At 55.4% G+C, this 14,972-nt stretch overlaps 1 protein-coding gene across 2 annotated transcripts in view; it reads left to right on the forward strand.

Moving 5' to 3' along the window:
* VPS8 (VPS8 subunit of CORVET complex) overlaps positions 1-14,972 on the forward strand; it is a 121,284-nt gene that overhangs the window by 94,518 nt on the left and 11,794 nt on the right. For both annotated transcript variants that reach the window (XM_052000041.1, XM_052000042.1), the window contains exons 43-45: positions 218-387; positions 620-785; positions 6,477-6,530. In XM_052000041.1, the coding sequence (XP_051856001.1) occupies positions 218-387; positions 620-785; positions 6,477-6,530 (390 nt within the window). The remainder of the gene's footprint in view (positions 1-217; positions 388-619; positions 786-6,476; positions 6,531-14,972) is intronic.

Raw genomic sequence — 14,972 nt, forward strand, 5'->3', positions numbered from 1 at the left:
GCTCGACGGCACCTTCTTCTGAAAGTCCCTTAGGACAGTGACGGAGCCGGGCCGCCTTCCGGACCGTGGTCGTCGTTATGCCCGCTGTCTCCTTCCTCGTCCCCTGGGGCCCGGCCCTCGCCGGCCCAGCACTCGCCCTCTTCCCAGCTTGTGGGGAGGAAGGGGCCGGCCCCTCGTCTGCTCCCTTGGGTGAGCCGTTCTTTCTCGTCCTTCCCAGACTCTCCTGGAGACCACCACCAGCCTCCTCAACCACGACCTGCACTGGTCCCTCTGTAACCTGCGGGCCTCGGTCACCAGGGGGCTGAACCCGAAGCAGGATTACTGCTGCATCTGCCTGCAGCAGTACCGGCGGCGCCAGGAGGTGGCCGACGACATCGTCGTCTTCAGGTACGCCCCGGGCTGGTGGGCCGCAGACCCCACCCCCAGGGGCACGCGGGCCCCCCAACGGGCCTGGACCCCGGGAGGCCGAGCCGAGGGCCTGCCCCGAGACCGCGTTTGCCTCGACCCGGCTCAGGGCCCGTTGTCTCGGCCTCCGGCCCTGAGGGATGCGGGGGGACGTCAGGTCGGGGGCTTTGTGGGGCGGGGTCCAAAGTGGCCGACCGGTGCCTCCGTCCTGCAGCTGCGGCCACCTCTACCACTCCTTGTGCCTGCTGAACAAAGAGTGTGCCGTGGGCACGGGGAGCCAGGCCCGCTGGACGTGCTACAGATGCAATTCAAGCAACAAGGCAGGGAAGCTCAGCGAAAAGGCATCCGAAGTGAAGAAGGGGCAGCTCGCCCAGGCCCAGGTAAGAGCCCCCACCATGGGGGACCGTGAGGGGGCCGTAGAGGCCAGAGGCCACCTGCTTCCTGGGCCGGGGATGGGACCCGAGGCCCAAAGACTCGTGGGGACCCTCAGCTGCCAGATGTGGCCGACCCCCCAGGAGGACACGCCCTGGTCAGTCATCACGGCCGGGGTCACCGCCTTTGCACACACAAGTCCTCCCTGGCCTGGACCTGAGCTCCTGCTCTTTCTTCTTTCCCTTGCCCTCCCTCCTACTGACCCTGGCCTGGTCACCCAGCTTCCCCTGAGGCCCTGGGCCACGGGCTTCTCTGGCCGACCCCTGCAGCAGCACTGCGGCCTGTGGACCCCGAACTCTAGGCCTGAAGCCAGGGGACAGAAGCTGCCAGGAGCTTGCCTTCTCCTGAGGCCTGTGGGGCCCTTCCCTCTGCCCCCTCCCTCGGCCCCCACCTCTGCTTTCATCTACTGCTCTCGGCAGGAGCAGGGTGGTTGCCCCCGGGGATGGGGCCCAGGCCCAGCCCCGCTCAGCCACACCGGCTCCCTCACTGCGGCCTTCCGCTCCATTTACCAGCTGGTGCTCACAGCGCTCCTCCCAGACCCGGCCAAACGGTCTTCCGGTCACAGGCCATCGATGGTCCTCCCACTGCCCGGGGCTGGGGACCAGGAGGGGGGTCACGCTGCTGGCAGTGACAGGGCTGGGACCGGAACCCAGGATACTGGCGCCCAGCGCCAAGCGGGCATTCCGCCTTTGTCACGTGCGTCGAATTCATCGTCATAGCGAGGACGGACGCTGGGAGGGCGTTTTATGCAGCCGTCACATGCAGGGTTTCCTGTGATCCTCCTGCTCCCCCAGCCAAGTTTCCTCCCCTTACTAACAGCAGCAAATCGTGGCCTTGTTGGCTCTCCCTTTAAGGAGAAATCCATTCTCTGCATGAGAATAAAGCAAACTGATTGCCCCCCCCCCCCATCTCTGCATTTGGCAAAGTGAGAGAGCCGAGTATCTCGGTCAAAACCATTGGACTTTGCTGAGGAGGTGGCTGCCCACCTGACCCGGGACGCCCCTGCTGGCGTTAAGTGCAGGCATTAAGCAACCGCGTCTTCTCAGCATCCGGCAGATCCGCTCCGATCAGTCCCGAGAGCGTAGTCTGCAGCCCCCTCCCCCAGAGGCGCCGGGAGAGAGCGTGTAAGAGAAGAACTAAGGGAAGGGATCCCCCCCCCCCCAACAGCAAAGGCCGGTTTGATTTTCCCATTTGTACCCAAGATTTTCCATTGGAAAAAAATCCCCATTTTTCTTCATGGATATATTTTGAAAATTTTATTCATTAGGAACGATTTAGCTCCTCAAAGTAATTATTTATTCAGTAGGTGATATTTTATTTATATTCAGCAGTCATCATTTTCTGTTAGCGAGCCGTGGTACATCGCTCGTTTGTTTGTTTTTTTTATTTCCTGTTCTGGCTAATTTATGGTTTTATCTTCTGTTTATGTAGCCAAGTAGGGAGGCTGGTGCGGTGCCTGTTTGGGGGGATCTTTCTGCTTTAATAATAGATACTCCCCATTATAAATACATCAGCCGGGACAGTAAATGGGGAGAAGCGAGATCTCGGTGCTGGAACTAGTAAAATTTCATTTTCAGAAATACAGAGCACCTTCCCTCGGCTCTGTCTGCAGAAGGGAAAGGGCCTTTTCGGGCCCTCTGTCCTGCCTGGAGGCGCCTGGTAGCGATGGATGGAGAGGAGGCCCAGGCAGCGCACCCCGCTGAGCCCAGGTTCTGGTCCTCCTGGGAGAGGAAGCCACAGAACCCACCCGGCGCCCTGCGCTCCCAGAAATGGGGCTGAGACATCCATCCATTTCAGCCTGAGTACGCAGGAAGCGCCTGGTGCTTCTTTGGGCCATTCTTTAGTGAGTTCCGGGCTCGAGGCTCCCTTACAAAGACTTGCCTTTGACCCAGTGAGATGGCCGGGAACTGGGCCGGCCTCGCCTTGAAGTCCGAGTGGAGCCGGGCGCTGCCCTCCCCCCGGCGCTCCAGGAGCCCTTCCTGGCCTCTCGGCTCAGACCGCGCGGGGACGGCAAGCTGGGCCCAGACCTGGAAGGCAGAGCGGGAATGAGGCCGGCGGCCTGGCAGGGTTCTGGATTTGGATCCCCCTGCTGGCACTCACTGCCTTGCATGGGCCTCCTCCTTTTCTCTGGCTGTAAAAGGCAGGGGTGGGACGGGAAGCCCCTTCCAGCCGGAGACTCTTTGAATGACCCTCAGCCCCAGTTCCTGCCCAGAGAAGGATGGACTCCGGCCAGAAGGACACAGGATTTCCGGCTGTGGCCACGCCCAGAGCAGTTTGTCCCTCTAAGTCCTTGCTGAGTAGGGAAGAGGGAAAGAAAATGGATCTCAGTGGATAGAATTTGTCTCAGTGACCCCAAGCTTCTTCCTGCAACAAAGGCCCCTCTTCTTAACTCCGCTGCTCTTTTGATGGTTTTCGTGTGGCAAAGAGTCACAGAATCTCTTGGTCTCTGAGGAACTCCGGTGGAATATCAGCCGAAGGGCTGTGGGAGGCACGTGGCCGGCATAGTAAGCAGCCCGTGCCGTGACACAGGCACAAGACCCGCGGAGGCTGCGGCAGAGAGGGCCCGGCTCAGGGACCTGGGGCGAGAGGAGGAGGCGGCCCCGGCCGTGGGAAGCCCCACTGTGCGCTAAAAGCCCCCCTCCCTCAAGGCGCCAAATATATGCAGCAAGTTCTATGCAAGATAAAGCGGAAATGATGGACGGTCATTAGTGAGGATGGATTGGGATGATTTGCAAAGCTCGGTCCCTGGCACATTTGCCCACTCGGCTCTCGCCGCCGTGATTATCTGGAGGTGTTTCCTGGCGGAATCCCAGCAAGTGCAAATCGGGTTCTTGTGGGGAGGCCCGAGGCCCCGGCCTGCTCGAGTCTCCGGCGCAGCCTCTTGGGACGGTTCCCTGGGACCTCCGTCGTCCAGCCGCGCATCCATCTTGAGACTGTCAGTTTGGGGGCACCTGCCAAGAGACACGGAGCTCCCTCTGCCACCTGGAGACCCTTGGCCCTCAGGGACAGTCTGGGCAGGTGGGAGTTTGAGGTGTGGGTCCTGGGTGGCGTTCTAAAAACTAAATAATGACCCTTATTCTTAAAATTCCCCAGAATTCAATAGTCCAAATGTGCTGGATGTGAATAATGAGCAGCTTTCCAAGCAGAGCCTATCAGAGGACGATCGAGGGCAGGGGCCGGGGGCTGGCGTCACTGCCGGATTCCCAGCCCGACTGCCTGCGGAACTTTGGGCCTCATTTCCTTAAGACCTGGAGATGAGTGAGGGAGTGCTCCCATCTGCCTCTCTGTGCAAACTCAGCATTTCCAGACAAAACCACGCCCTGCCTTCCCAGCAGACCCCACTGGAGCCTAAACACCCCCAGGGTGGCCCCCACCCGGCCCCACACAAGACCTGGGTGCAAGGGAGACTTTCCAATCTCCCGCCCGCCAGCCCCCTCTCCCATCGTTTCTGTGGACGGCTCACAGGCCCCACCTTGACCTCTATGTCCACGGCCGCTCCCCTCGTCTTCCCGTCCCTCCCCGGTGCCCGGTGCGTCGTACCCATTTACTAAGCATTTGTAGAAATGGATTGGTTTGAATGACTATTGAGGTCATAAGTCATAAGCGAGTTCCTGGGTGACGCGGTTACGCAGAGAACTGTTTTATTTACTATGAGCCCCTCAGCTGGGGCCGACACTGCGTGGTCAAGAGTCCCGGAAGGAGGTCCGGGGGGAGAGGGCTTCCTGCGAGAAGCGCATCTGACGGAAGGACTGGGCCCAGGAAGAGTCTGCACCAAACACATGAAGAAGCACGATGTAAGGGCCCCCAGCCCTGCCCCCCTGGCTCCCACCCCCCTGGGCAGAATAAGACAGAACAGACGCCTTTGGGGGATGGCAGAGGGACCCCCCTGCCCGCCCTTCCTTACCCTTCCTGAAACACCAGCCTTCTCCCGGTAATGCTTCGTGGCCACATGACGTAGCCTTCCTGCTTCCAGAGGGGGACGGGAGAGACACAGGCTCAGGAAGCGCGCCCTCCGTGCCAGCCAAGGTCCCAACTCCCTCCCAGCCGCCCTCCCAGGGAGGCGGGGTGGGGGGCGACAGGCCGTCTCCTGTCGGAGAGCAGGATTCTCCGGGGTTAATCCTCCTCGGAGCGTGGAGAGCCGCAGGGGAGGTAGCGGGCCCAAGCTTGGATCCCCTGGGGCCTGAGCCCGGCCTGGCTGTGCCTGCAGCTGAAGAGAATGGCCTCCTGCAAACAAAGACCTTGGTCACTGCAACTGTTGCCAGACCCTTTCCCTTCCCTTCTCCCATCCTGGATTTGTGAGATTTATCTTTTTAATTTAAATGCCAGATGTTTATATTTATCCCTGTGAAATTTCTGGTTTTTTCTCTGGGCCCAGCACTCTATCCTGACAGGGTCATTTTTAATCCTGATTTCAGCAAACATTTGTTGGGCTCCTGCCCCTCCCCAGGTCCTGGAGCCGCAAAGAGAGAACTAAGTCTGTCTCCGTGACCAGGAGCTTCCATTGTCCTGCAGGGTGCAGGCTGTAAAGAGGCAAGCAGATCTAGGCCGTAGTCTGAGAGCCAGGGGGCCAGAGCAGCCCTGCAGGAAGCAGAGCTTGACCAGAGCCTGCGACAGGAGGAGCTGGGCCAGGTGTCAGGGGGCAGCGTGTGCTGGAACCGAGAGTCGGGAAATGGGTCTGAAAGGGACTTTTAGGAAGGGCTAAATGTGGCCACTGGCACCCAGTAGGCTCGGGTTTATTGGAGTTGATCACAAGAGCTGACAGTTGCACAGAGCTTTGATTTACTGAGAGCTACTCATAGAGTCCCTTCCTTGGTCCTCACACAGCTCTTATGCCCATTTTACAGATGAGGGAGCTAAGGTTGAAAAACCTAGTAAGAACCGGAAGCAGGACTTAAACCCTGTGCAGCACTCTCCCCACTGGACAATGGGGAGTCATGGAAGATCGTAGAGTATGGGCTTGGAGAAGGAGGGGAATCTCTTGTAGAAATACCCATTCAACAGCTGGGGAAGCAGATCAGAGAGGCTGATCAGGAGGTGATTGAGGAAGATACTATGGAAGGAGAGCAGCAGCAGAACTCAGTTTTTCCCTCTGTGACGGGACTTTCCCTTTAGTGCAATGTTCTCTGAAACCTTGGTGAGCACCTTCCGGGCCCCTCTGGCCGTCTGTGATCAGATTATGCGAAGGATCCGGGAGAAGAGGTGAAGAAAGGGCCTCCCCCGCTCTGGACGGGGCAGGAGCCACGGGCCCCGGGCATCAGGGCCCTGTCAGACCTGCTCCCTGAGGATGCTGAACTCTGTGTCTCAGTTATGAGAGAAGCCCCCTCCTCGCCTTGGGAAAGTGGGTCTGTCTGGAAAGGGGCTGATCGGAAAAGCAGCCCCCACACGTGGAGATTACGTCTTCCTCGTGGGCCAGGCCCGCTCAGCCCCCGGCTCCTCCCCTGAAACCCTTTGGAGTCCGACGCTCCCGGGTTCGCTCCTTCCCTGGTGTCTCTGGGCTCTCCAGCTCCGCAGGCCCCCCCAAAACACATGGAGGATCCGGGAAGGCCCGTCCCCTCTCAGTCACTCCTGTTCTCCCCAAATTCCTGGGGTTTTAGTCATAGAAAGCTGAAGCAAACTGAAAATGTCCTTGGTTTTCACAGGTGAAAGTGTCTCCTTCCTGCCCGTCGCCCCGAGGAGACGCTGCTGCGAAGAAGGTAGGCTCCCTCCGCATCCTCCCCGGTCCCAGGCTCGGCTCCCCGGGAAATCTTGTGTCAGGCGAGCGCCCGAGCCCTCGGCAGGCCGAGGCTCCCCGGGCGCCTTTGCCCTCATCGGAAGCCAGGGCCGAGCGTGGTTGGGGCGACGGCCTCCTCCGGGTGTCCTGCCAGGCCCCTGTGGCAGCGTTTACAGAAACGGCCCGGAGTGGGTCTTGCCTCCCCAGCCTAGACGTCTGCAGGGGTTCCCCTGTGCCACGGGGCCCCCAGACCGCACCTCATGTCGCTGCCCCTCACCCTCTGGGCTGGGCTGCCTCTGTCCCCGGCCTGGTGTCCGTGTTAGGGCTTCCTGTGGGACCGCCAGCTTCGGGACGCTGGGTCCGGGCTGCCAGAGGGCCGGCCTCTCCCACCCGCTCCCACCTGCCCTCTGGGTTTCCGTGCTATTTCCTCCCCAGTTTCATGCTTCCCCATGACAGATGCCTGCTGCTGGTTTGCCTGGGAGGCGCCGTGCCCGGGTCTGGGGCCTGTCCTCGGGGAGCTTACATTCCCGGGGGGCGGGGGGGGAGGGGGGAGGTACAGTATGTGCGCAGAAAAGTAGAATCAGAGCAGTTCCTAAGGAAAAGTTCCTCATTGGGAGCGACCGGGTCAGGCTCCCAGGGGAGCTGGGAGAGATCGGGGTGACTATGGCCAAGGGAGGTCGGGGACAGGCACAAGTGGCCGGCCATGTGCACTGGAAAGGGGGAAGAAGGGAAATCAGAATGGCCGGGGAAGGGAAGGAGAAGGTAGCAGAGCCTTAGGAAGCCCTTGCAGTCACTCCGATGAGATGTGATTCCGGTCGGCCTTAGCCTAGGGGGCCTGGGAGCAGAAGGAAAGGGTGGGTGTGAGATGGGGGGCAGAGGCAGGATCCGTGAGATCCGGCAACTGATGGGATATGAAGGGGGGAGGAAAGAGAAGGAGAGAGAGAGAGGGAAGGGGGGGGAAGGACAGGGAGGGAGGGAAGGAGGGAGGGAGGAGGAAAGAGAATAAGAAAAAGAGGGAGAGGCAGAGAGAGAATGAATGAGGGGAAGGTCAGTAAGGATTCCATGACTGGGATGTTGAAGAGGGGATAAAGGGGGGATTAGGAAGTGAATTTCAGCGCTTTTGAGTTTGAAAACCTGTGAGAAAAGAAAGCTCCGGCAGCGGCGCCTCGAGGGAAAGCAGGACCAAGGGCAGTGGAGGGGGAGTGTTTCCCAGGCAGAGGGAGCTGGGCAGTGTTTCTGAGACCGCAAGGAGAGTCCATGAGTAAGGAGAGGCTGAGGAGAGAGGAGGAAAGGGGTGAGTGAGCGGCTCTCTTGGAGGACAAAAGCTCGGAAGCCCCCGGGGCCCCTTCTCAGAGATGAAGTGGAGGTGGAAAGGATGGGGACGAGGGAGAAGAGGGAGCTCGTGGCCGGCGGCCTGCTTTCTCCCCATGGGTAGGAGGCCTGAGGAGAGCTTCGGAGTGATGGTGCAGAAAGGTCTGAGAGAGGTACCCGGGGGAGGACAAAAGAGTTGACGAGGCTGAGGCCCGTTCACAATCTGGTACCAGACATTGGTAGGGACTCCGGGTGGTATGACTTCCTCCAGCAAGGTACAGGAGCAGGGAAAGGGCCAGGGGCAGGGGCAGAGGCAGGGACAGGGGCAATCCCCATTTATTGCAGGGCATTTCCCATGAGAACATGAGCTCCTAGCTAGAAGATGTAGAGGAACAAAAGGTCTAGAAGACTGAGGGAAATAATGGGGGAAAGGTGTAGGAAAGAAAGCACGTTGTAAATCAGCAGTCGTTAAAATCACTGATTCGGAAACACAGAAGCCGACCGGTAGCACAGACCAGACAAAGAAAAATGAGAAATCACTGGTCTCAGTGACCCAGCATTTGATAAACCCCCAAACATAAACGTGTTTAGGAAGAATTATTGGGAGAGCAGGCTGGCAGAAAGCCGGGACGGGCATCTTGCCCCTCGTGCCCTCTTCTGAGCAGGGGCTGGCGGGCAGAGCCATGAGATCCCCCAGGGCCTCCCGGCTCGGTGTAGGCAGCTGGTACGTCCCGCCCCTGGGCCAGGCCCTGCCTTTGGTGACTGGAGGTCAGGGGTTGTCTCTTGTTCTTGTTTGTACCCCGGCACTTAGCCCAGGGCCCGGCGTCTCCCGGGCACTTCATGTTCATTAATTGGCTGATGGAAAGGCTGTGACAAGAGTGGTCCTAGGGCTTCTTCCAGCCATGGAGCTAAGAGGAAGGAGAGTTCAGGGGTACCATGGCAGCCGCCCCCCCGGTGTTGGAGCTCCCCGCGTCAGCTCGTCTGCTCCTTCTGCCTAATTACAGTCTCCTCTTCCAGCACAGCATCCAGGCCCACTCACCCCATCGGGTGGACCCAACCCAGAGCTGGAGGACAGCCTCCCATGCCCGCCGGGCAAGCCCACTTCATGTTCCTGCTCCCTAGGTGACAGCTCCCTCAACTCAGTTTCTTCATCTATAAACTGGGCATAAAAATAGCTCCTACCTCGCCAGGCTGAGAACCAGCTGAGATGGGTAGAGAAAACATTTTGTGCCCCTTATAAACGTCAGCAACGAGGAACAACAGCTCCTGGCCTGGGAGTTTGGGGTGCAGGTTTCAGAAAAGAGAGGATGCAGTTGGAGAGCGGAGGCAGCCCCCTGTGGGGAGGGGATTAGTGGTGCTTTCAGATCAGCCTGGGAACACTTACCTCCTAACCTAGCACCGCCTCCAGAGTCAAAGTTCTGCCAAAGCGGACCCGTCCCTCCATCCCCTGACTCCCCGGCTTTGCTCCTGTGCCCGCCGCACTGGCACACGTCTCCCCTCTTTCAGGCTGGCCGGATGCTCGGGTGCCCCTCAGATATCTCTGTGCTCCTCTCCTTCCCTCTCCTCCCCAGGGCTAGAACAATGCTGGGCATATAGTAGGTGCTCAGGAAATCTCATCTCCAGCTGTGCTCGGTGGTCATGCAGACACTCAAGGGTGCCACCAGCCTCAGTGGTACAGGTTAAGGTGGTGTCACTGCAGGCCCATTTACAAAATCTGAAATTCTGTGTCGTATCTGACATTGTATGTCTCTCCACACCCACGAGGACACGGCCGAACAGCTGGCAAACGGACCCGCGGCTCCCGGTGCATTTTCTCCCTTGTTCTTTCTCCGATAATTGGAGTGTTTGGGGACTGCAGGTGCCCCTCCTCGGCCCCTTTACAATCTCACCCCGTATCCGTGTTTAACAGAGAATTGTAGAACAGGAATAACAACGTGCTCGTTCTGTTGGCTAGCAGCAGGTTTCTCCTTCAAAGGCTCCGTGCCAAAAACGTGGTCCCTTTTCTCAGCCTTGGATACTGTCTCCACTGAGATTTTTCCAAAAGGAAAAAATAAAAGAACAAAACTAAATCATGTTGACAGAGAGAAGCAGCCTGTGTTCAAACTGATATTGGCTCCGTGGAGATCACAAGGACGTTCTGAGGCGGAGACAGCTTTGGGTCGATTGTTGCTTCCGGTAAATCACCATTGCCCCACACAGCCCTGCCCTCCCACGCCGGGCAGCCCTGTCTAACGGCCGGCGTACACGCAGAAAGGGTCAGCCCGGACCCATTGCCGTCTCCCGAGCTGACCATCAACCAATCAGAGGACGAGCGTATTGCTGCTCTTTGACCCAGAGACTGGACGTTACCCGGGGGCCCAAGGACACGAGACAAGGGCCATTAGACCCTCACAGCACTTTCTGTGGGAGCCGAGGAATCAAGTGGGTGCCAATTAAAAGAAATAACTCCTAGGGAGGATCTGGGGGGAGATGGGAGTTCTCAGCCTCACTGTTCCTGCACTGATGTAAGCGCGAAGGGTGTCATTATAACAGTAACGTATCACTAATAGTAATGGCCGCGGCTTCCAGGCGGCCAGAGTGCTTTTCTCCACAACCCTCCGTGACAGAGCCGTCATCCACAGCCCCACCTGACAGTGAGGAAGCTCAGAGGGCTCTCGGGAACTTGCAGGGGTCGCACGGCCGCTCACCGTCAGAAGCGGGATTGGAACCCAGGTGAAGGCCGAGGTTCTGTGCCCACGTCCCGGCCGTGCAGCCAGAGGGACCGAGCCGAGCTAAGAAGTCACGCTTTCCTCCCGCCCGGAGGACATTAAGAGCTTCGCCTTCCCGGCACAAGGGCAGGCTCTCCGGCTGCAGAGGAGGGAGGAAGGAGTCACCAGGGCAAGGCCAAAGGATGGCCGCCTCTCGGACTCCTGGGCTCCCTCGCCCTTCCTTGGGTTGCACTGACCGCCCGAGTCAGGGCGCCAGCTTTGCTCCGTGGGAAGCGGCGTCAGCTCCTTCCCACGTGTGTGTGTGCACATAGCTGTTCTGAGATAGCCTCTGTCCTCACCTGTGTCGGATCTCGCGTGCAGCCATGGCAGCTGTGTGGGTCCGTGTGGGTCCTGGCTTGCCCAGTACCGTCGAGCTGCCTGTTCCCTGCTCCTCCAGCCCTCCATCTTCACACGGGGATCTTCCCCACCGCCTGGTCTTCTTAGTTCATTAAGCACCTCAAGCACCTGGGTCCTGTTGACCCCCTCGATGCATCCCTCCCTCCTTCTGGACAACTTGCTTTCTCTCTTGATATTTCAAGGATCTGTGGTTTGGTCATTTGGATGCTCCCTGCAAGGATCCGGATCACAGTCCATCTACGGCTTCTTAGCTGTTCGTTAGACCTTCCCGTGGCCCCGGTTCCGTGGCTCTGGAGCCAGCTTGAGCCTTTAGTCGAGTCCCTAGTCAGCAGACACGCAATCTCTCCTCAAAGCCTTCCCCCCTTCAGAGGACCCAGCAGAGCTTGTGCTAACTTGGCCCAGTCTTAGAACACATTCACTACCACATTGGGCCTATACCTTAGGGGAGGGTCTTGGGTGGCGAATGCTTTCTGTAGAACTTTATTTCTCCTTTTGTATGGCTAGTCCAATCATTGGAGTGACTGGGGGTCTCACAAAAATGACTCTAAAGTGCTCCAGAGCTGGGGCCTTCAGCAGTGTCTTATACAAACTGTTTGTAGTTTTGTTTCTGGATGGAGACCCCTAATTGGAGGAGGATTTCAGGGTGCATTTGTAGTGAAAGCATCATCCTAATGTATTCATTCAGTTTCGTAATAATCAGATAGGATGGATGGGGAGCAGCCTCTCATAAGCCTCTCTGCCCCCTTCTCCTTCCCTCGATGAAGCTGCCGTAGTAGGGTTTTTAGATTAGTCTCATAAGAACATCCTGGGGATGGGAAAGTAGACAGCATATGTACTGGTGGTGGTTAATGTCCTCCCTTTCGTGGTTGTAAATAATGAGCAAAGCTCTTCCCAGGCCTGAAGAACTGATCCCTCTGTCCTTAAAATCATGTCACTCAGCATAGACATGACTGGCTCAGTTCCTTTTCCCACCTTTGTTTTCTTCAGTGCTTCTCCCACGTTCTCCAGAACTGCAGCTGGGATTTTGTTGTTAGTCCTTGGTTATGGGAAGAGCTGAACTTGTGTAGCTTTCCCGTGCTTGTCGTCCATCTTCCAGGGTCATCCTTAAATGCCTTCAGAACGGACGGCTTTGCTCTCCTCTATCTCTCGCCAAGCGGCTGTTCCCTCCCCTGCTCGTAGAATTCCCTATTTCTCTGTGTGTTTTCACACATTTGTATCTAAACCTCTGGGACTTGGAAAGGCCTCCTTTTGCCAGGAAAGAGGGGGGTTTATCTTCAGCTTAAAGGAAGCCAGGGAAGCCAACCCAAGAGATGGGCTGTCACCGCAGTAAGTGACATCCGGAAGGCCAGCGTCACCGCATGACACGAGCGGGGCTCACGCTAAGGTGGTGCTTGTATGAGTGGAGATAAGGGGATCTCTCCAAGAAATGCTGTGAAGGGAGAAATGGCAAGACTTGGCAATCAATCATATAAGGGGAAGTGAGACTGGAAAGAGGCTGGGGTATAGAGAGAGTAATAGATAATAACAGTAATGCTAACATAATATGCTGAAATATAGTGTAATATATAACATATATTACACCCCATATATGTGTGTATGTTTATATGGGAATATACATTTGTGTATAGAAGTATGTGTGTGTGTGTGTGTGTGTGTTATACAGAGGAAGAGAAGAGGGCACAGGAATGAGCCTTAGGAGACCCTCCTAGTGACTGGGCACAATATGGATAAAGACCCACCTGAAGAGATGGAAAAGGCCCGGCCTTTCCTTTCTGTTTAAATAAGTCAGTTTTTTATGATTTTTCTGGCACTCGCCATGTCTAGCATTTTCTTTTTCTTCTGTAGGAGAAACTATTTGATGTGTAGATGGGAGGGAGCCTTCCCCCTGCCAGCTGTCTTTGGCCTCTTTCATTAATTACTTGTCAATCAGATTTTCCAGCATTTCCCCCCTGACTTTGCCTCTTTCTACCTTTTGCCTTAAAGTCACCGACTAACCAAGTGTGATGTTTTCAATTAAATCCGCAAGCTCTTAGCAGCTTCTTTATAGAATTTACCTCTTCATCCACTGCAGCGGATGTTGGGGCCTAAGCGGCTGTTATTTGCGTGGTGGGCTTTTTGAAAGTATTTGTCATAAATGCTAGAATAGTAAGGAGATGAGCAAGTTCCAGGAAATGATGCCTCTTGTTGCCTTTGGATACGTGGTTAAAAACTAATTCCGTCAATCCTCCGTTTGCCTCTCGGGGTGTCCGCTCTGAGCCGTCTTTCCACTTAGCTGCAATTTCCTTTGGCTTTCGGGTTTAATATAACAGAAACATCCCAATCAAGATGACTCACTCCTCCTACGGAACATTTCCTCCCTGGTCATTGGACAAGGATCTCCTATAGAGAGTTCCAACAGCTAAGTTAATGTTTCTAGATGATCAAAAAGGCCCATCATTCTGAGTATTCACTTCCCCCCTTTGGTCCACTCAGCAAGTTATCTTTTTTAATTATTTTTCTGTCACATGTATATTTCTAACAGTTTATTGTGGCTATTTCTATTTACTGATTTGTATCAAATTTTCTTGTGTCAAATCCATGGAATCTTAAGTAAACTTAGATTGAAGTTTTAAAAGGAGGAGGAGGAGGAAAAGAAAGAAAAAGAAGAGGAAGAGGAGGAAGATAATAATAAGATGATGACAGCAATGGTATTGGTAGTGGAATAGCACTATCTTGTATCAATCTTTGCTACATGGGTGGCCAAAGAATTCCTCCGCAAATGGCCATCGTACCAGTGCAGTGCCTCTGCACTTAGTGGGGCTGGTCCTTGGAAAGCACACATGGGAGGATTCAGGGATGGCATCAGAGCTTTTCCAGCCTGGTGGACCCTGCTAGTGTAAGCTGACAGAACACAAGAGGATCCCCTATATTTTAATCTTCATTACCTACCCCTTCTCTTCCCACTACTAAGAATCATCCCTTTAAAACCAGACCCAACCACATAAAGAAACTGAGGTCCAAACAGGAAAATGGACTTGAACATTCCCACAGATTCTAAGTGACAGAAGCAAGATTCACACACAAGTCCTTCGGCTTTAAAGGCAGCATCATACTCGTGATTTTTATATTCACAATCAAAATCCAAGCCAGCCTTTGTCATCCCAGGGATCCCAAGGCAGAGTCTCTAAGGACAGCTAGATAGTGCGGTGGATGGAGCCCTGGAGTCAGGAGGACCCCAGGTGAAGACGCAAGACCACTTTCTGGGGATGCTGCTCTGGTGATTATTCCTCGGTGTGGCTTGCCCCCTTAATCTCAGAGGTCTGCAAGCGTGTCCTTGAATTGTCCTCAGAAGTGGCAAAGGATTTCATTCCACAGAACGTTCACCATTATCCTTATTCTTTGAAAATCCATCAGTGGGACTAAACAATATCCAATTCCCACTTCCCTACTCATTGCCAGACAAGTTTGCTATTGATAGGAGGTGACATTTGACAATTAACCCAAGAGAGATGGATTCCAGTCAAGAGATTTTTCCTCAGTCTTCCAATAAACCAATCAGACTTCAGCACTTTCTTAAGGAACTACTGCAGACAAGAGGTTCTCTCAGATCCTTCTTAGATCATTCCCTGGGACTTAGGTGCTTAGAGAGATGTGAACACTCAGGGTAGGGGCCCAGTGGGAACTCCACCTTTTCATTAGCATGGCCAAACTTACCCCGACACTTCTTTATCCTAGAGCTGGCACAGAAGCCGGCAGTCACTGGTTACTGCCTGAGAGGGTGTTCTCCCAAAGGATTGGCCCTACTTCCAGGAAGGGATGTAAGCTCTGGCAACAGGAACTTTGCTTGTTTTAAGAAGGGAAATCCTTTCTAAATGATGGAGTTGAACCCGGTAGCTGTCATTGCCTCATCTCTCAAATATTATTTAATTACTCCAGTGGGTCTTGAACTTGAAAAGTTGATTTCATTGTTCTGAGTAGAGATGAGATTGCGGCAGCAACATCAGAATTTAGACAACTGACAGTCAATAAGC

The sequence above is a fragment of the Antechinus flavipes genome, chromosome 4, assembly GCF_016432865.1.
Source record: "Antechinus flavipes isolate AdamAnt ecotype Samford, QLD, Australia chromosome 4, AdamAnt_v2, whole genome shotgun sequence".
NCBI classification, from domain to species: Eukaryota; Metazoa; Chordata; class Mammalia; order Dasyuromorphia; family Dasyuridae; genus Antechinus; species Antechinus flavipes.